The sequence below is a fragment of the Gekko japonicus genome, unplaced genomic scaffold (genome assembly GCF_001447785.1).
Source record: "Gekko japonicus isolate JY-2015 unplaced genomic scaffold, Gekko_japonicus_V1.1 scaffold4487, whole genome shotgun sequence".
Lineage (NCBI taxonomy): Eukaryota > Metazoa > Chordata > Lepidosauria > Squamata > Gekkonidae > Gekko > Gekko japonicus.
In genome coordinates, this window is record NW_015161546.1 from 62617 (window position 1) to 84372 (window position 21756).

The window sequence follows — 21756 nt, forward strand, 5'->3', positions numbered from 1 at the left end:
ATGTGAAGTAACTTGCGTATGATTATTTCCCTTCTTCATTTAGAAGTTTTGTATGCTGCCTCTCCAGACTTGCTCAAGCCACTGTGTCATCTTTCGTCAAAAAATTAAAAAACTACAGATCCCAGATAGCCAAACCTTTTATATCTCATTTACAAATAATCTACTGTTCCATTTGTCTCTCAAAACAGGACAATTAGGAAGCTTACCATGATATTTTTATGATCTCAGACCAAGCCCAGCAAGGACTCTCTCGAGCGGGTGTTATGATGATGTCCTTCTCTTTTCCGCAGCTCACAGCTCTAAATGCCGACATCCAAGTGCCGCTGAGACCAGGAAGGCCAGAGGGAATTGTGTACACTCAGTGCACCACCTCTCAGCAGATCACAGGGTCAGAAGGCCCAGTGCTGGGATAAGCAACATGTTCGTTACCCTGGAGTATACAACCATACTTTATTGTAAAATTCTGATCTGTCATGGTAGTTCAGGAACGATAAGGACACAAAAAAAAATGCAGAAATTGTGGATCTTTCCTCTCTAAGCTGGAGTCATGCGAGATATTAAAGGCCCGCACTTTTAAAAGTAGTTAACGTGTTTAAAATCAGCGTGTGAATTTCAGCCTTTCTCAGCTCAGCAGCAGTGCCTAATCGTATATGCACAATTCTCCCCTCTGCCTGTTTTCTCACCTACTATTCTTCTTGGGTTCCTCCTTTTTGTATTGGCCTTTAATCTGGCATCTCATTTTGCGCTTTGCTTCCTAGGCCCACTAGTTTCTGCAGCAGATTCCTTCTGTTGCCATCTATTCTTTGACTATACCCTGCTCATGCTTCTTCTTCTTTTCCCCACATTTCTTAGGAAGTTATTCCTAAATACACATACAGAAGACTGCAGCCTTAATCTGGTTTATACAGTCAAGAAATAGGACTGCCAAGTGGGGGCGGGGAAACCCCCGCTTTGGAGGCCCGATTTCCGCCGACGATCTGGGCCACGCCCCCAACGTGAGTGACATCGCACGTCACTTCCGTTGATGTGCTGGCGGCACGCCCGCGCTTCGCGCGCGCATCCGGAGTTGGCTCCCGGAGCCGGCAGAGCCTCCCCCACTGGTGAGTATACAGGGACTTGGCAACCCTATCTAGAAACCACCACATCTTGCTTGTGCTCATAGCAACAATCATAGGTTACAGCCGGGGTCACCCTCGGGTTGACGGTCCCCTGGCAAGGGACACTCAGCTCCTGACTCTTGTTTCCTGCTGCCACTTAAAAAAAATGGCTGTCAGGCTGATGGGCTCCTGAGCTCCGTAGGGTGGATAGCACTGCCTTGGCAAAAGCTGGGAGATTTTGAGGGCGGTGCCTGCAGAGGGTGGGGCCTGGGGAAGATGTTGGTTGTTGCTCTAGGGATTTCCCTTAATCTCTATGGTAAAGACCAGAGACATGGGGCAATCTCTAGAGCATCCCTGTGGAGCCATTTTCCAGCCATTTTTTTAAACCTCTATTTCTTGAAAGTGGGTGTTTACCTGGGCAAACGGCAAGCCTGAAAGAAGGACAGGACTGTCTTAGCTGGTGATTCTCCCCCATGGGTCTTTTCTCAATAACACTGAGAAAAGCATGCAATTTAAAGAAGTTTACCCCAACAGGAAATCAACATTTAAATTTGAATTTTTGGGCAAGGGAGGAATCGGAGAAGATGAACTTTAACATCACAGGGACATGACATTTCATCCCCACTAAGCTCCCTCCCCTCCTGTTAGATCGCCGCTAACAAAGAACCGGAGAGTGATTTCAACAAAAGTGATCAGCTTTATTGTAGGTACGAACAAGCGCTTGAAAGAAGTCATAACCAGAGCAACTTAACATTGGGAGCTAGGCTCCTTTTAAACATTCCCGGGCTAACGTAGCCACGCCTATTTACAATAAACAACCAATGAGGTTGTGCGGATAACGTCCAATGAAAGTCCTTCCCTCGCAGGGAATTGGTATGGTTGTGATTGGTCGCTGTTGTGGAGCAGCCAATAGCAAGTTGGCTCGGAGGAGCCTATGATGGCACTTTCCACCACCACCACGAGTATGCTATAATCACAAGCAGTGCACAATAGAAACATTTTCTTTCCAATTTTTAATGCAAAATCTCACACATCCCACCTCACTGGGGGTTTTGCAGATGGAAGATCGGCGTGATCAGGGTGGAGAAGTCACTTTCCAGCAAGCACCTCCTCTATTCTCAGCTTAATCAGAGCATACAAGTTCTTCTTTCTAGGTATGATGGGTGGGGACCTCCATCACACCTTCTGTTTCCCTGCCCACCACCTAATTGGCATACACCTGGAATATTTTTAATCGTATGTCTTTGGAAGACCTAATTGGTTTCACACAAGCATATGAAAGTCCATCAAGGGTTTTTTTTTTAATTCTTATTTGCGTTATTATTTACAAAACTCCAAATATTGTATTGGGTGCTGCGTAAATTAAAAACAAACAGACAGACAAAAAGGTTCCTGCCCACTGGCTTACAGTGTAACCAAACAAGATGCAAGGAAAGTAATAAAAATGATACTGAAAGAGGCTGGCACTTGCTTAGGATCCGTTTAACCCTTACTATGGCTACCGATAACTGCAGCATCAGTAGAAGGTAGAAAGGCACCTCTAACATGCTTACAATTTTCCCAGCTTGGAAATACGTTGAGAAGCTGAGTAGGGGGAAGGGGGGAAACTATCCTGTGTACTCCTCTCCCCCAACATATTATCCAAGCATTTGATAAGTACTGTAAAGAACATCCTGAATAATATTTCTTCTATTTTCTACTGTGAATTATTGGTGCTTTCACTGCTTGGGACATATTGTTGGGGCAACCGATACAAAAATGGCAAAGGGCCAGAGTTTACACAAATGCAAGTCTAAGCATCCAGTCAGCAACGGTACCAGGATGGATCTAACCATTGTCCAAGCAGCCTTTCTTCAACTTATGTGGCTCTTCCTCCAGTGTGAGGGAAGTGATATAGTTAAAATTAGCTGAATGTGTGAATGTGTGAACAATGGCCGAATTATAAATTTGCCTGAGGAATAAGGCAGAGTAGCAAAACCTAGAGATAAGATGGGAAGGGGGGTGTAGAAGAAGAATAGCCTTGACTTACATAGACACTAACAAGTACGCATGCCTAATAAATCCATTAATATTACCTGACACACCTTGAATACTTAAAAAGCTAATTATAATGAACATGCAATCCGTGATGATGGGAGGGGGGTCATGTTACAGAGTGGGTATGTTTTAGGCTGACGGCAGATTGTGAATCCAGAGTACTCTGGCCAACGAGGAAATGGGGGAGGGAATTTGCAGTCGAGATAGGTAATACCTCCTCAAACTTCGCCCACCCCAGGCACTTCTCCCACACTTTCAGGAATTCCTCCAAGCCACGGTTGGCAGCCTGGATCTTCTGATGCTCATTTGCACCACAGAGGAAGAGGAATGTTGGGATCAGTCCTTTGCTTTGGAGAAGAGATGCTGAGTTGCCAGCGAAAGGATGCTTCCTGCATAAACACAGGCCTTTGCTAGTAAAGCAGCTGATACAGAGCCATTCAAGACCCTTTTTATTATACCCCCAAGACTCAAGCGGGCACCGGGGGATCACTGGACTACAGTCACCACAGCACATATAAATATACATTAAGGAGACAGGTGGGGTTCTGCCACTGCCCAGTCTAAATTCATCTACAGCAAGATGATAAAAGTATGTGATGGTGTAAACAACTAGTGTCCTTAAGTATATGTCTAAATATCTGGGGGTACAAGTATGTTCCCTGACCAGGATAGCCCGAACTCACCAGATCTCGGAAGATAAGCAGGGTCAACCCTGGCTGTTATTTGGACGGGAGACCTCCAAGAAATACCAGGGTCATGACCATGACTCAAAGGCAGGCAATGGCAAGCCAACTCAGAATGCCTCTTAATTTGGAGGAAGGCTGCTTAGGCTATAGGAAGGCTTCAACTTTGAGCTAAAGGAAAGGGGGGTAATAAATATTTTAATTAAAGCCTTTCCTCAAAGGAATGATAGGATCCACCCCACTGTCACGGTAAGAGATACGTGCTAAGAATAGGATGTCTGCCCTGAAAGTCATCCAGATAGTGGCAAGTATTTCGTGCTGTGACGGACCACATTTAAAATGCTGTTTTCCTAATGCACTAACATCAGAGGAGGTGAGCAGTGAATTCTGCTCTAGAATGTTGAGCTTGAGTGACAGGCTGTTCCTTTTCTTTGATTGGCTAGCACCAGCTGAGGAGGCTAACTCAGTACCTGAAGGGAACTAAAAATCTTGGTGGGAAAAATCTGCCTCACAGTGAAGAAGAAGCAAGGGTCTGTCATATTTTGTGTCAGCAGTGGGATTTAGTGTTTTAGGAATTTGACTGTTGGACCCTGGATGCTATCACTACTTCCAGAGGCAAAACATTCACAGACCTATGATGTACTTGGAGGATAATCCTTTTTCAAATTTACCTTGTGTCAATTCCATTGGCTTCCGTCTCATTTAGGAATTAGATATATAATAAACAACTGTTCTTTGTTGATATTTTCAAACCCATTTATTATCCTATAACCATTTTGTTGAACTGAAGTCTTTGGGCCTTTCCATGCAAAGTGTGAAACAAATCAGTCTTTCTTCTTTTTTGTGCCATGATGCTTGAAGGCCAGATCCAAAAAAAATGGCTCAACACAATAGCCAAGATACAAACTGCTGCTTAGGGTCACTAAAAGGACAAGTATTAGTCCAGTTAAGTGCCAACACGGCTTGTCCCCCAAAAATATTCCTTCTGTCCCCCCTACACCCCCATCCACATAAACATCATGTGAACACATATCACCTGACTTACCGAGGGCCATGGGCTCTTAGGCAACATTCCCACCACTGCACCACACTGGGATTCCAATCCTCTTTGTCTTCACCTGATGGCCCTGGCTTGGTGCACTTTGCTACTTATTGGTTTTGAACACCTGATCTTCTCTGCACCATATCACTAACAACTTTGCAGTCCCCATATAAACCCCTTGTGAGCTTACGTAGCGTGTTTTACAATCCTTTGCATCCAGATCCCTGCCTACACAGAAGAGATGGTGTGGACAGATGAACCATTGTTCTACCTGTTTAATTGTGGCTTAATGTGTGCCCCCAACAGAGAAAAGGGGGAACTTGCAGCTTCAAAAGAACAGTGATTATTGCAAAAGTAGCTTATGAATGTGAAAGAGAGATTTTAATATAATTAAATGTGCACAAAACTGTACGGAAATGGAAAGGGGGAGCAGGTAGACTTGCTGGTATTTGCCATTAAAAATTACCCTGTGTGATTGCTACTGCAGGTGAATTGCTCAGTGAGGTAGTGCATGGTCATGACAGGGGTCATTTCCTGAGGGAGTGCACAGGAGTGGAGCTCCGGCAGTAAGGAGCTCAGGGGGCAGGCACATGCAACAAGCCCCACCCCCTGCTCCCAGCAGCCTTCTGTTGGTCATGAAACAACAATAAAAATGTTAACCATATAAACAGTTCACACAATGGTGTGAGCATGAGGACTTGTGTGGCCCATCTTTAATGACATCACAGGAAATGTCCAATAGAAGACCCTGTTCCTTGTACTACCACGCATACTGTACAGCTAGCACAACAGAAATTGATTTGGGGAAGTAACAAACTTTCCAACCTACAAAATATTGCACTTGGAAATTGTGATATACCCACATGGAAATGTACTTACAAATGAAGATCTGTGAGTGGTGTGCATCAAATTAATAACTATTTCATATTTATCATACAAAAAGACCCAGGTGTGCAGCAATCCTTTGATCTTGTAGCCTGCCTTCTTATGAAAAGGGATTCAACATTGGGTGGTTCCTATTACTTCCAGGCTAAAGCTGTTCCTTTGGGCACATTTTGGGTTTAAATTTCAAAGTATTGAATGCTCCCTCCACAGCTTTGGGCAAATATATTGGATATCTTTCTAATTTCTTTCTGGAACTGACTGTTCTTTCTTGGTTCTTTCTTTCCGATTGGCTTGCTTTTCTTGATGCTTGGACGGTGTCTTGGGACTGTTTCCGAGGGGCGCGAAGAATCCAGTTGGAATGTAAGCTGTGTTCTCGTGAGCTAGTAACAACTGAAACAAGGAAGCACAACTAGAATCAATACCCTTTCATCATAATTTTAATTTACCCAGTGTCTGCAAGAAAGGCAAATAAATGAGGCAAATAAATACATTATAACAAAGCAAGCCCTACCTGACAGCACTTTAGGGATGGATTTACATCATCCGTTCACATGATATACAACTTAACTCTTTGTGTATTGAAAAGTTCATATAAGTGAATCATAAATCATACCTTGCTATTAAAAATATTTCATGTTTACTACAAGCCAGCAGTCAGATTTTTCTGCCTGGGAAAGTACCACTTCACTTGTATGTTTTATACAGCACCTAACATACTTGGAGAAAAACTGTGGCCTAGTTCTCAATGGCCCTGACCTCGATAGCCCAGAATAGCCCATTCTTGTCAGATCTCAGAAGCTAAGTAGAGACGACACTGGTCAGTATTTGGATGGGAAACCACCAAGGACTACCAGGTAGGGTTGCCAAGTCGTACCTTGCCCGGGAACGGGGGGACTCCCAGGTCGATCCTGGAGCGTGCGCGCGTGCACAAAGCACGTGCGCGCCACATCCACGTCACCAGGAAGTGACGCGGGGCCACAGCCATATGAGGGAAAACCATAGAGTTTTCCCTTGGATGGCCATGGCCCCGCCCCCAGCGTGCCCGGCTTGGTCACGTCACTTCCTGGTGACATGCACGCCGGGGTGGAGCTCCCCCCGGGGCCCAATCCGGCGGCGGCGGGGAACGGGCCTCTGGGGCGGGGGTTTCCCCGCCCCCTGGGGGGACTTGGCAGGGTCGTGACATGGAGGCGGGCAAAGGCAAACCACCTCTGAATGTCTCTTGCCTTGAAAATCCCACAGGGCTGCCATAAGTTGGCTGTGGCTTGATGGCGAAAAAAAAGTTCTCAATAAGATGGTAAACCCATGTCTTGACTGTACTGTAGGGTGTACCGCATGTGGGTGCTCACCTGAGTGAATGCTCCTCTGTAAAAACAATATCTTCACAGGAAAATGAACATGTCAGGGAGAGGGAATGGTTCCACAACAACGTTCTCCCAGAAACACCAGGTTAGGGTTGCCAGCCTCCAGGTGGCACCTGGAGATCTCCTGCTATTATACAAGTGATCGCCAGATGGCCAAGATCAGTTCCCATAGAGAAAATGGCTGCTTTTGAAGGTGGACACTGTGGCATTTAAACTTGATTTACCTTGCTGAGGCCCCTCCCCACCCCAAACCCAGCCTTCCCCAGACTCCACCCCCAAATCTCCAGGTATTTTCCAACCCAGAGCTGGCAACCCTACACCAGGTTGAGTTTTGTTTTGTATAGAGAACCATATGTTGATGTGACCTTAGTCTGAAGTAGTGCAGCCCAGACACAATGTCACCACTCCAGTGAAAACTATAGGATGGACCCACTGATGCATGAATGGAAATGCAAACTCATTTAGTACACTTTGGCTCATACAAGCAATAGCATTAGAGACAACTGCAATACCTACAACTGCCTGCACAACAATAAGATTTACGTAGCAGAAGCTGCCAGTGCAGTCATCTTCGTAAACCTCTGCTAGTGCAAGGGCTCTAATGTATGTGGAAATTGTCCTCTAGATCCAAATTTAGGCCTGCACTGTAATGCTATGTTTTTGTGACACCTGTTGTCTGCAGCAGTAGTTGAACTGAGGCATTTGACACCTGGTGCCTAAGCTGATGTGATATTATGACTATTCCATTGGCAGAGGAGAGATTTCCAGTCATATAAGAATTCTCATATGCCTCTGAAAATCCAGGGCCTTTGTAGAAGGTACAAGAATTCAGGTTTCCTCATTTGAACATGCAGTGGGACCGTGTTGGATATTGCTTTATACTGATTCAAATTATGTTAATAGCTTTTGGGGGGTACAGTGACGGGAAAAGTACAAAGCATTCAAAGTATTGACCCCTTTTGTCTGAAATACAAGCATTATGATACCTTTAAATATTGTATTCTGATTCTCTCTTCCTTTTTAATTACCTCTAGTGCTCAGTTTTAATGGTCAAAGTACATTACACTGAAGTTTATAGGAAGATATCCAGGGTAACTCTGAGGTGGTTAAGTGGAATGCTACCATCTCCCTACATTTTACTTTTACTATTTTTCTTACAGTTCTATACTCTTCCAAGTCCATTAAAACCAATGGGCATAAGGGAGTAATTCTGTTTGAGATAACACTGCTGTCTTGTTTCAGAATTTGAACATGAACAAGGAAATATCATTTTATTTCATTTTTTGTAATATTAGCACAACATGAATAGACATATTGTCTGCCTACGTTTGTGGTGCTTTCAATAGCTACCCGTCATGTACACACTTACCGTCAAAATCAACATCTGCATGTCGATAATCCCTCACAACAATTTTCCGCTGCCTTTCTGCGTCCAACTCTGCAATAATTGAGTCAAAATAGGCAATGGCCTCCCTCACATCTGAAGCGAGCTGTGAGGTTTTTTTCTCTGCTGAGTTCTGTCAGACAGAATGATGACACAACAGTTTGATTAGAACTAAGTTTCTTTTTCTGAAAAAAAAATCTTCACTTGAAAAGAAGTTAAGAGATTTCCAGATTCACTCATGCTCCAAAACACCATGGACATTGTAAGTTAAGGCTGTCTCATCTTCTGCACCACATGAGCCATCCTAGTTTTATGAGGTCTGACACTGCATGATCACTTAGAGCTCAGTCTCCGTGCTGCTGAACTTTCCTTTCTCCTTTTTTAAAAAAATACCAAACTGGTATTGTCATCACATCTATTCTTTTTAATGTCATTCATTTCCACAAGTAAATTATTTTTAAATGGTTATATAACGCTCCTGCCCTGCACAGGAAGGGTACTAGAGGCTAAAAAGCAATAGAAAGTATAGCTGCAGGTAGACAGAAGAGTGCATTCGTAAACAGAGTCATATCCTTCTAAAACCATGAACTCTTAACCTCAGTGGGCCTAGAAGGGTGTAACTCTGCTTAGGGCACATTGTAATATAACAGGGGTGTAGACTCCTCAGTTTCATGGGGGGCACAGGTCTGAACCTGGCCCAAGCCTATAGTTAGTGATTTATATTATACTAGGAATAAGGTCTGTTGTGGAAATAAATACAACGAGCTCTAGAAAGAGGCTCTGGGCAGGTGCCCTGGACTTGGGCACTCAATGTCAATCTGCTGTGGTGACCTCAGCAGCGTATAATGACATAGACTCCATTGTTTTCTCCAGGGGAACTGATTTCTGCCATCTGAAGAGCAGCTGTAATTGTGAGTGATCTCCAGCCCTCACCTGGAGATTGGCAGCAGTGATTTCCCAGAAGGGAATGGCTGGTTTGGAGGTTGGAGTCTATGGCATTGTACCACCTCTCCTCAAACCCCACCCTCTCCAGGCTCTACCCCTCAAATCTCCAGGAATTTCCTAACCTGGAGCTGGCAACCCTATCTCCTTCCCAGCCAACCATCAACTTACTGTTATCTGCCCCCTGTCTTCAGCTTTCTATCTCCTCTCCCCTCTCTCCTGGAGATCAGCTGTTATTCTGAGTAATCTCCAGCCCTCACCTGGAGATTGGCAGCAGTGATTTCCCAGAAGGGAATGGCTGGTTTGGAGGTTGGAGTCTATGGCATTGTACCTGTTTGAGATCCCACTCCTCCTCAAATCTCACCCTATCCAGGTGCCACCCCTCAAATCTCCAGGAATTTCCCAACCTGGAGTTGGCAACCCTCAACCTCTCATTCCCAGGAGGGAATGGCTGGTTTGGAGGTTGGAGTCTATGGCATTGTACCTGTTTGAGATCCCACTCCTCCTCAAATCTCACCCTATCCAAGTGCCACCCCTCAAATCTCCAGGAATTTCCCAACCTGGAGTTGGCAACCCTCAACCTCTCATTCCCAGGAGGGAATGGCTGGTTTGGAGGTTGGGGTCTATGGCATTGTACCTGTTTGAGGTCCCCCTCCTCCTCAAATCTCACCCTATCCAGGTGCCACCCCTCAAATCTCCAGGAATTTCCCAACCTGGAGTTGGCAACCCTCAACCTCTCATTCCCAGGAGGGAATGGCTGGTTTGGAGGTTGGGGTCTATGGCATTGTACCTGTTTGAGGTCCCCCTCCTCCTCAAATCTCACCCTATCCAGGCGCCACCCCTCAAATCTCCAGGAATTTTCCAACCTGGAGTTGGCAACCCTCAACCTGGAGTTGGCAGCCAATCATCAACCTACTTTTATTTCCCCCTCACTCTTCAGCTTTCCATCTCCCCCCCATCTGCAGCCTCTACCACAGGGGTGTCAAACATGCAGCCCAGGGGCCGGATCAGGCCCCCGGAGGGCTTCTATCAGGCCCACAGTGGAACTAGCTGTCTTCTGCTTCTTCTTTCAGTTCTGCTGCTGCTGTGTCATTGTAGGTTTGCAGCTTACAGATACACACCCGAACAGCATACTCAATATTGCAGCAGCACAGACATTTTGATGTAATAATTCAGAGCAAGAGGTGCCAGTTATCAGACACTGTTAAATAAACAAAATATTGCAAAAGTGCTAATGTTTTAGGCATGTTTTTATTTTAAGTAAAAAAACCAACCCATGTGTTTGTGTCCTTTATAAAGTTTATATCTCCGCTACCTGGCATTACATTTTATGACACACATGGCCCAGCCCAGCAAGGTCTCATTTATGTCAGATCTGGCCCTCATAACAAATGAGTTCGACACCCCTGCTCAACCGTGCTCTGAAGCCCTGACTGCTATGTCACACTGGCTGTCTTGGGGGAGCCATCTCAGCAGGGTATAAGGACACAGAGTCCACCATTTTCTCCAGGGGAACTGATCTCTGCCATCTGGAGAGCAGTTGTAATTCTGAGTGATCTCCAGTCCTCACCTGGAGATTGGCAACAATAGTTGCCTAGGAGGAAAAGTAGTCTTTCTCTGCAATGGGGACCAAAGCAGCTTACATCATTTTCCTGTCCCCCTTTTTTTCTTGCACAACAACCCTGTGAGGTAGGTTAGGCTGAAAGTCTGTGACTGGTCCAAAATCACCCGCTCAGGAATCTCCAGGAATTTCCCAACCTGGAGCTGGCAACCCTAGTCAGGACTGGCCCCAGTGAGTTTTCACCCAAAGGCCAAAATAGGCATAGAAAAAGTCTCCTCCCCCGCCTTTTACTGACAGAACCAAGCTTGGGTGCCTAGCAATAGGCACTGAGGGGAAAGTAGGGTTGCCAGCTCTGAGTAGGGAAATACCTGGAGATTTTGGGGGGCGGATCCTGTGGAGGACAGCATTTGGGGAGGGGAAGGACTCAGCAGGGTATAATGCCATAGGGTCTACCCTCCAAAGCAGCCATGTTCTCCAAGGGAACTGTCATTTGGAGATCAATTGTAACAGTGGGAGATCTCGAGGTCCCACCTGGAGATTGGCAACCCTAGGGGAAAGTCAGACACACTACAGGAGGTTGAAGGGAATGGTTTGACAGTCACTGGCCCACCTCAGTAGCCAGCCAGCCATGGAAGAGCCAAGCAGTAGAGACAGCCGTTTTTATAGTTTATTCTGACAGGAAAGTGGCCAAGCTGGTAGGGGAGAGGGTTCTGTTGAAAGTTTGTGAGTGGTCTGAAATCACCCAATCAGCTTCCACAGCAAGAACTTGGGTCTGACAGACCCTGCTCTGAAGTATTAACTGCTAGGCCACACTGGCTGTGGTATCACCTGGTATCACAACTGAACTCCAGACAACAGATCTCTCTCTCTCCCCCCCCTGGAGAAAATAACTGCTTTGGAGGGGCATCCTGTTCAGCTGAGGCCTCTCCCCTCCCCAACCCCTGGCTTCCGTAGACTTTATTACAAAATCTCCAGGAATTTCCCAACCTGGAGCTGGCAACCCTAATCAGGACTGGCCCCAATGAGTTCCCCACAAAGGCCTGGAAAGGGCTTCATTCCTTTGTCTTTTTACTGACAGAACCAAGCTTGGTTGCCTAGCAACAGCCACTGAGGGAAAAGTTAGTCCCACAGGAGTCAAGCAGGAGAAATGTCTTCGTCAGGAGAGACAGCCATTTGGCAGTTATTCTGACAGGGAACAGTGGCTGAGGTGGCACTGGGTGGAGAAGAGGAGTGGACCCAGCCAATGGCAAGCAAGTACTCTTGAGTGGTGGTTGATGGGCCAATGGCTGATGGAGCGCACTGCACAGCCAATGGGACAGCTGGAAATGGCCAATACATAAGGGAATTATTATTAAAGATTACTTCAATATGAAATTATTTAAATTTCCAAAAACCACCTTCCATCAACAATCACAAGGTTTAATTTTTGCTCACTCATAGTGGTCTAAATCTCAATCATCCATTACTTACATCAGAGTTTGTGTTGCTAGCTACAGGAAATACATTCCTCAGTCCAACCACTGAGGCATTCTAATTGATTTTGATAGATGGATTTCATGAGTTCTGCTAATCTTTCCCTTCCCTCCAAACTTATATCCCGCCCTCCCCCGTAGGGCTCAGGGGGGCTAACAAGGCAAGAAATCTTGCAACAATAAAACATAATTCCTATAGTTAAAACAATTATACAATTTAAAACCAATCCCAATACAGATTTAAATTTAAAGTGCTCGTTGATCTTCATTTCCAAAAACCCCAAAGATGACGGGCCAAGTCCAGAGGTTCCCCATAGTCGTTCAGTGGTTTCAACATTTATTCAGATATTCAAGAATTCAGATGTTTCCTTCCTAGGGCCTCTTCCACCCCCCATGATGACAATATAGCAGGGGGCGGGGGCGGGGGGCAGAGGCCCCTACTCGAAAGCCTGGTGGAAGAGCTCCGTCTTGCAGGCCCTGCAGAACTGCATCAGGTCCCGCAGGGCCCGGATCTCCTCCAGGAGCTCATTCCACCAGGTAGGGGCCGCCACCGAAAAGGCCCTGGCCCTTGTAGCGACCAGTTTTGCGTCTCAGGGGCCCGGTACAGTTAGTAAATTTTGGGCCCCAGACCGTAGTGCTCTTGGGGGAACATACGGGGAAAGGCGGTCCCTCAGGTAGGCTGGACCCAGACCATGTAGGGCTTTATAGGTAGGAACCAGCACTTTGAAGCGAATTCGGTACGCTATTGGCAAGTTGCCACAAAGGCAAACGGGATTGACTGAATTTGGCAGCCTGGGCAGCTTCATGAGGCTGCCTGGCAGCCTTGGGGGGTACTGCCCCTGCCAGGAAATCCCAGAGGGAGCTTGAGCCCCCCACCCCTCTGAAGTTTACACCCATGTTGTATATGGTGAGGAATCTTCAGGTAGGGCCTGGAGTTCTCCCCAAATTACAGCTGATATCCAGTCTACAGGGTTCAGTTTGTTTAGAGGAAATGGTAGCTTTGGTGAGTAGATTCTATGCTGTCACGTCCCCACTGAACTCACTCTCCTCCCCACACTCTGTCATCCCCAAGCAAGCACCTCCTCCAAGTCTCCAGGATTTCCCAAAGCTGGACTTAGCAGCCCGAGCTGTAAACTAAGTCCTTTAACCATGCATGTGCTTACAGTCCTAAACAGAATTACACCCTTCTAAATCAGCTGAAGGCAATGGCTTTAAAAGGGTGCAACTGTGTTTAGGATTGCACTGATAATGTTTTATAAGCTATGGAGTCTCATAACTTTATTAATACAGATTTTCACCAAAAACAGTTGGGGCAAAATCCCAGGAATATTTGTGTAGTTTTGACAGAAAATAAACCAGAGAAAAAGAGAAATTGAAGGTATTTTTTGACGGGACAAAGCCTTCAAGATTTAGGATTTTAAAAAACTAAAACTTCTATTTTCAAATCACTCTGCCAGTTAACATCAGAATTTTGTGAAATTTAAAAAGATAACTCCATTCTCCAGGTCTATGCCAAATTTCCGACTGATGAGACAGACTATCTTATGGTGAATGCAACAATCGAACACTATAGAGAGATGTTGAAAAAAGTGTCTTCACTTCACATGGTTATATAATAAACAGACTTTGCAGTAAAGAACAGTCCAACACTCAGGGATGCAAAATGTTTCTGTTCATACCATGAAAAAGCAAAATGTTGTAAGCGGATTGTGCCTATGTCTTGAGATACAACAATCTTGGGCTAAATTGTTGTTTTAATCTTTTGCTGCTGTTTTACCGTATGGATGCTTTTAACAAGTACCATTTTAGTCACTTTTTAAATTCTTTTCATTCTTTTTTTCACAATTTCTTATTTTCTATGGCTTTAATATTCTATTGTTTTATTATTGCTTTAAGTGTTCAGAAGCTGTTTTGAAGTCCTGACTTGGGTTCAAGAAACAAGTTAGATATCCAAAATTAATAAAAAATAATTAGGACAGGGGATCAAATTTGTTCCCAGAACCATCCTGCATATGGGAAGGCTGATGGAGGTGGGGGGTGGAAGTGAGAGAATTCCTCAAGCAAGGCAGTGCATTGAGGGGAAGGAAACATGACAGTAAGGGACTGACTGCATTTTCCCCACAGGCTAGAAGCCTAAGCACACTTACCTGGGAGTAAACCCCATTAAACATACTGGGGCTTACTTCTGAGAAGACATGCATAAGAATGGTTTGTTAGAGAACATTCCTGAGCAAGTCTACTCAGAACCCTAATGAGGTCTGTTCAGTTGAACTTTCTCCCATGCTAGTCTCTTCCCCCTTCAGGATACAGAAGGAAAGAAAAAGACAAATCCAGTCTTGTGCAGATGAATTCAAGACACCAAAACACTGAATATTGTTGGCTCTGAGTATCTTTTAAAATCCCAGCTTGTGTCAGTCTATGGGGGGGGGGGGTAGTATCTACAAAGCTGAAAATGTTGGTTAGAAAGTGTCCCTCCTAATGGATAATATTCACAACGGACGCCAGATTTTGGAAAGTTCTGATACCTCTCCACATAATCTCTCAAGTGACCCCCAATGTGAAGGATATGTGCATTTTTTGTTCGTGTTTTCTTGGGTTGTCTTTGCAAAATTCTACACATTCTTGGGTCTGGTGCATGCACATCAAACCTGTTTAGATTCTCATCATGTACTCTGGTTGCTGCTTTCAGATGCCTAGAGGCGAATATATCAGTTGCCTTTTTTGTAGCCCCCCCCAAGGGGTAAAATGAGATGAATGTATAACCTCTCATTCTCCATTGTGAGGCGCATCAGACTGAATCAGGACCTAGCTGTAGACCTTCCATGTACCCATCCTGCTTTTAGCTTAATCTCAATCCCCAGAGAACATGTTGTTTTGAGGACAGTAGCACAAGGAACCTAGCTCTAGAAGTGAAAGGATACTTGGCAGGCCTCAAGGGAACTGGATTTGATCAAAGCAATCTTGTATTGTGGCACAGCAGGCCCTGGATAGCTGGTTTCCAGAATTCCCTTTATACCCTTACTAGGAGTAATGCCCGTTGTGGGAAGAAATACAACGAGATCTAGAAAGAAGCACCAGATGAGTCTGTGGCTGGTGGGGCGGCAGAGGGAAGCGGAAAATGGAGGGAGGCAAGCCATGTTTCTTTCCTTCTGCTTAGCTATAAGGTAGGGCTGTCTCAAGTCATTTTGCTGCCCCAAGTGGGTAGAATGGGAGGACAGCCTCATGGTAACAGATATGGTTATTTCCATCTCTCACTTATTTTTTGAGGGGGAAGGGGGTGTTATGCAGTGGCAGAAAAGCACCTCCTCCTGTGCCATGTTTTCTGGGTTCCAAGGGTCTGGAAAGTAGTTCCATAGCTGATTACACGGTTGCAAACTCTGGGTTGGGAAATACCTGTAGATTTGAGGGGTAGAGCCTGGGGAGGGTAGGATTTTGGGTGGGGAGGGACCTCAGCAGGGTATAATGTCATAGAATCTACTGCCCAAAGCAGCCATTGTCTCCAAGAGAACTGATCTGGGTCATCTGGACATCAGTTTTAATAGCTGAAGCCCTGACTGCTACATCACATTGGCTGTCATACAGGGGCCATCTCAGCAGGATATAAGGACACAGAGTCCACCATTTTCTCCAGGGGAACTGATCTCTGCCATCTGGAAAGCAGTTGTAATTCTGAGTGATCTTTAGCCCCCACCTGGAGATTTGCAACCATGGTTTCCCCCAACAGACACTAAGGGGAAATGTATTTTACCTCAGAACATCAACAGCAAACTGTTTAGAATGTTAGAGGGAAAGGCCAGTGAGGCCACATATGCAAACGACCTCTGTGTTCTGAGGCAAAGGTGAATCAGGCCACATATGCAAATGACCTCTGTGTTCTGACTGGCTGTTGGGAGGAGAGGAACAGCAAACTGTTTAGAATTTTGGAGGCAGGACTCAGGCAAAGCAGCCAGTGGCTAGGGAGACCCTCTGAATGACAGATCAGAGAGCGAACTGATTTTGGAGCGTGTTGGAATGTTCAGGGGAGTCCATGACCAAAATAGAATTATATATACTGAAGGATGTGTCCCATGTTTCTGAGGTATGTTGACTGACATTCTTACTTCAGCCATCTGGATAGTTTCACAAAACCATTTTTGAAGGGACCTCTGATGCAATATCTGTGTTTGCCCCCCCCTTTCTTATCAAAGTTCTGTACCCTTAACAGATAGATAAAAGGTAGAAAATCAACAGGTGACACTTCCCCTCACAAGCTAGGACGCATGCCTTGGCTGTGCTGTTACATGTGTTTGTGTGTTTATGAGTTTTTCTTGAATTGTTTATTTTATACACAATTTATTTTACATGCTTTTTTAGTGTTGAAATGTTTTAATGTTTTGATGTTTACTGCCTTGTGGACCCTATTTGGGTGGAAAGGCAGCACAGCCTTTTAAAAAAAAAATAAATAAAAACTTCTGTTGAATTTCTGTCATGCAGCAGTTAAAGCTCAAAAAGCCTTCTTATTACTGTAGTCTGTCGGGGGAAAACACTTTTGTTTGTAGCAGTGTCGACATATTACAGTTAATTTTTAAATCTTAGAATATTAATTAAGGCTGCAATCTTGTTGAAACTCTTACTTGAAATTAATGTCATTTATTTCCCAGCTAATAAGTCTAAGACTGAAAAATTCCTGTGAAATATAAAGACAGAACTTGTCCCCCCAGAGTCTAATTTGACCCTTCTGTAGCCCCTCCCCCAATATTCTGGTACCTCGACAGTGGGACTTACTTCAAAGCAAGCATGCATAGGAATGTGTGCGTATTTCAATATATTTAAATAAGTAAGAAACAAATGCTTATATCCACTGTGGATAAGACAAGAAGCAGTTGTATATAATTAGAGAGAGGATGATTCACATTAAACAATATGCAAAAAGGAGTATTTTTTATTCTACCCCATAATTCTTTATAGGCCCACAACATGCAGTTTAGGAAGATAACTGCCATCTGTTTGTAATATCCAGGCTGATGATATATCATCTCCCTCTGTATTGGCCCGGGTGACTCCATCTTTGCCACATGCTGGTGTTTACTTGCACTGAGTCCCGAGAGAGGACAGTATTAGCAGCCCTCAGGGGAACTTTCCCACTCTCTAGCTTTTTAGTTAGTGCTTTTCTTCAAAGGCCTGGTTTTTTTCTTCCCCACACTTGAAGCCAAGTGCAAGATGGCCTGGCATATCCAAGTGTCTGGAACAGCTTAATCTGGACTATCTGTTAATGCCAGCTGCCATGGTAAAAAACAGATGAACGATCCTATTTGAGCACAACACATATGTATTTTCTGGGAAATACCAATTTGTAAAAAACACGGGAACTTATCACCGGGGGCGGGGGGGACGACTCCATTAAACATAGCCCTCTGTCTGAAACTTCCGTAGCTGTTGTCTGTAAAATTTGTGGTTTAAGTTTCTTGAAATGAAACCTGTCCAGTCCTCATTGAGCTGCTGAGAAAGTTTAACATTTTAGTTGCTCAGAACTTTAAAAGAATCCTCAGCACACTGCAACAGATTGGCAGGGAATGGGGCATAGAAGGGAAGGGACTGTCAGAATATGCAGGTTGTGTGAAACAGTGCAGTGTCCTAGGCGGAGTTACAATGGAATTGACTTCAATGGAATTAGAAAGGTATAACTCTGCCTAGGATTGGATTGCCAATGAGGAATAGACACACAGGAGGACCCTAAATCAAAAACCATATTTGCAAACCTTTATAGTTCACTTTTAATTTAATACACAGTATTATTAAGCCTCTCTAAAGAACGCTTTTTCGCATTTACAGGATACAGCGATCCCCTACCTTGGAAGATTGTGTGGGCAGAGCTGGGGCTTGTGGCTTTTTTCTTGTCTTGGAAGATTTTGTAGATATTGGGGAAATCTCATGGGCCTTATCCATGGATTTCAAATCTTTGATGCTTTCAATGTATTTTTTCCTCAAGGCTAATAGGTCCTGTAAGTACTGCAGACAGTCTTGGGTCTTGGAGTACATCCATGCTCTTTCTTCCTCCTTGAGATGGATGCAGGCAGCTGAGTCTATGCTGGTGGTGCTTTTGCATTTTTTCAAGGGTTCGCAGAATTCTTGATCCTCACCTCCAAGAACATACATAGAGGTGCTGCGGATCAACCGTACTTCAGAGCCCTCATGTACTGGAACCCCGTCAATTAAGCTCCTCCTCTGGGAATTGGGGTGAAATATTGAATGTAGCTTTCTGATCATACTGAAGCTTCTTCTTCACCTGGTCCATCTGTCCTTCATTCTTATTTAGGCCTCCGTTTGTCAAGTTTACATTCACAATTCTTGTCTTTAGAGAGAAGTCAAGTTTGATACTTTCTAATTATAATCCAGTTTACTGTGGATTTGGTCTTCTGGCATTCATATATTTCAAGCCACTGTCAATGATAAGAAAAATCGAACAAAAATTTCCTCAGACATATCTTTCCTTAATATGCTGGCATCTTAGTTCATCCTATGGTTGTACTGATGGCTGAAGTCTTTGTGCTGACCATGGTACTGAACCTTTAGAAATAAAGAAGGCAGAAAACGAAATCTTGTTAAGAGATATGAAGAGATAGATCAATATAGTGGAGTAATTCATAATAAATGAAACAAAAATATTCCAGCTGACCAAGATTCCTGCATTTCTTTTGCAATCGCCTCGTTATTAGATAAGCACATTGTAAAAGCAGGCAGCAGTTCAACTGCCGTTTGAAGGGGTTTTGTTTTCTGTGCCATAGCAACAGAGAGAGACAGTTACAGCTATCTGATAACACATCATTGTTAAGAATAAGGTGGACTGGATGTCCAGATACATTACACTGTGTACAAAGGCATTGGCATGGGAGGCTGGCCGTCAAATGAAATTGTGTTCCAAAATGCTTGCCGAATAAACAATAGCATTTTTTAAATGTCTTGTTTTTAACGCATCCAGTTTAAAAGATTGCCTGTTCCGATACAAAGACTGTCCACCAACTGTGTTATTTTGTCCGTAAGATCTGCATAAGGGGAATAACCCCAGTTACACCTTTGGCTGTCATCTTCTGAATGGAGATCCCAGCTGTCTCTTGCTGACAGCACGTGCTGACCAAGGGCCTGTGGAAGTTGCTGTCCATGTGAACTTAGGACATCACTGAGGAACATACTGTGGGAATGGTCTGACCAGTCCAAAATGGAACCTGAACTTAACTGGTAAAGGCCAAAAGTGTGGTAAGGGTTAACAGCAAGCAAACCAATCTGTAAGGAATAAAAGAACATTTACACATGGCATTTCCCCCCACATCCTCTTAGCATCTTACTCTAGCATCCACAAATATTGACCAGATGTTACATTTTCCTGTATGACTGAATAAACTAGATTCCTGTAGCTCATATACATGTATTTACTGATTCCAGGGCTCTGAAGAGTCACCAGACTTTCTGATGTGACCACTGAGCGACGTGTGGAGAATGCACTGAGGGAATAAGCATTCACCAACTTTGAGGAACTGGAATTGCTCTTAGTTCTCCCGCTGCAATCCATTGAGCTTCCTCTAACTTTAGCCTGGGGGTGTGTGTCAGTGGATGCTCAGGAACAGCATAGGGGGTGTAGTGAGGGTCAGCAGTGGAAGAAACCACTGCTCCCTCTTCTGAAGAGTTAAGTGTCTTGAGTCTAGTTATGACTTCACCTGTACTGGAATCTCAGGCTGTACCAAAACTGGCTTTCACTTTCTCAGTACTGTTGGAAATGACTAAAATGCCACAAAGCTGATATTGTAAAACTATTATCTTGTTGCTGGACAACATATAAAACAGCCCAGTAGCACAGGAACCTATTTCAAGAGAGTAAATCGAGGTTCCTAATTTAAAACAGCAATGTGAACATAAAGATAGTAAACCATAAGGAAAGACTTTGACAAAGATGTGGAGAGAAAAGTGATCAAATGGACTACCTAAATATTTAATGGTGTATAAGATTACTGGCTTTGAAAATGCACCTCTTACATCTTGTTCATTCATTTGGATGCTTAAATTTGACATGGTTATTAAAATACATGTACCTTAATACGTTCTTGTGACATCTGGGTTGCCTTCATACCTTTGCTAAGTATGGAGATGGTTTCTGCCTTTAAGTCCACTACTACACAAGCAACAAGTCATAACAGCCTTTAAACACACACACACACACACACACACACACACCAGCTTCGTTATGAAGATAACACCCTTATATCATTCTGGGCTTGTTCAGATTATAAAGTAGATACAAATTTTTCCAGTCCTTATTGAATTCAATTGTAGAGCTATAGACAGAAAATGTATTTGGGTCATTTTGTTCTTGAATATTTTATTACTTCCCCTTATTATAGTCTGTCCCTACCCAATCAGCAAAACAGCCTGTTTCTCTTGGAGGAAGGGAACGTTTTAGCCCCTGCCAAAAGCCCCCCATCACCACAACCATGCCTGCCAGCTAGTGCAAGCAAAGTGTTGCCTGTGACATCATCTGAAAGGTCTACGTGTCACTGGTGGGAAGCCTAGATCTCTGCCTCCCCCAGTCTCTAGAGAACCACCTGCCTGCCAGCTAGTGCAAGCAAAATGTTGCCTCTGACATCCTCCAAAAGGTCTACATATCACTGGGGGTGGAGCCTAGACCTCTGCCCCCAGAATCTAGAACCATCTGCCAGCCAACTAGTGCAGACAAAGTGTTTATCTCCTCCCTTTTTCTCTAGCAGAGAAGATGGTTAGATCCAATCTGTGAGTTTCCCCCCCTTGTTTGATAGTGGAAATCCAAGTCTGAGGTGTGTGTGTGTGTATTTAAATCATCAGTTCTTTTGTACAGCAGCAGTTAACTGAGCAAGTCCAAATTATCATGCAATGTTAAGAATGCATTCTCAAACAGTGACCAGAATAAATTCATCTGATTTTGGCACAAATGTATTTATTCTTAGTTAATGAAAATCTGCACATCTTCAGCTAGGTACTAACCAAGAGGAGCTCATGAAAATGAATGAAGAACTGATTTCTCCTTCTCTCCACGGATCTTGTATCTGCTGGATTTTTCCTCCAGGGTGCATACCAGGCAAGAGTGACGTCCTGTACATGTTATTGCTTTAATTTCTAACTGCTCCATACTGGATTCCAGGAGGAGGAGGAGGAGATTGGATTTATACCCCACCCTTCACTACCCAAAGGTGTCTCAGAGTGGCTTACAAACTCCTTTCCCTTCCCCTCCCCACAACAGACATCCTGTGAGGTAGGTGGGGCTGAGAGAGCTCTGACAGACTGCTCT

The 21756-nt window shown here is 44.3% G+C and overlaps 1 protein-coding gene across 1 annotated transcript in view; it reads right to left on the minus strand.

Moving 5' to 3' along the window:
• LOC107125827 (guanylate cyclase soluble subunit beta-2-like) overlaps window positions 1-8495 on the minus strand; it is a 43865-nt gene extending 35370 nt beyond the window's left edge. Inside the window, exons 1-3 of the mRNA XM_015429288.1 lie at window positions 8475-8495; window positions 6004-6134; window positions 3349-3481 (exon numbers count right to left, since the gene is read on the minus strand). Of these exons, the coding sequence (XP_015284774.1) occupies window positions 3349-3481; window positions 6004-6134; window positions 8475-8495 (285 nt within the window). The remainder of the gene's footprint in view (window positions 1-3348; window positions 3482-6003; window positions 6135-8474) is intronic.
• Between the last annotated feature and the right edge of the window lie 13261 nt (window positions 8496-21756).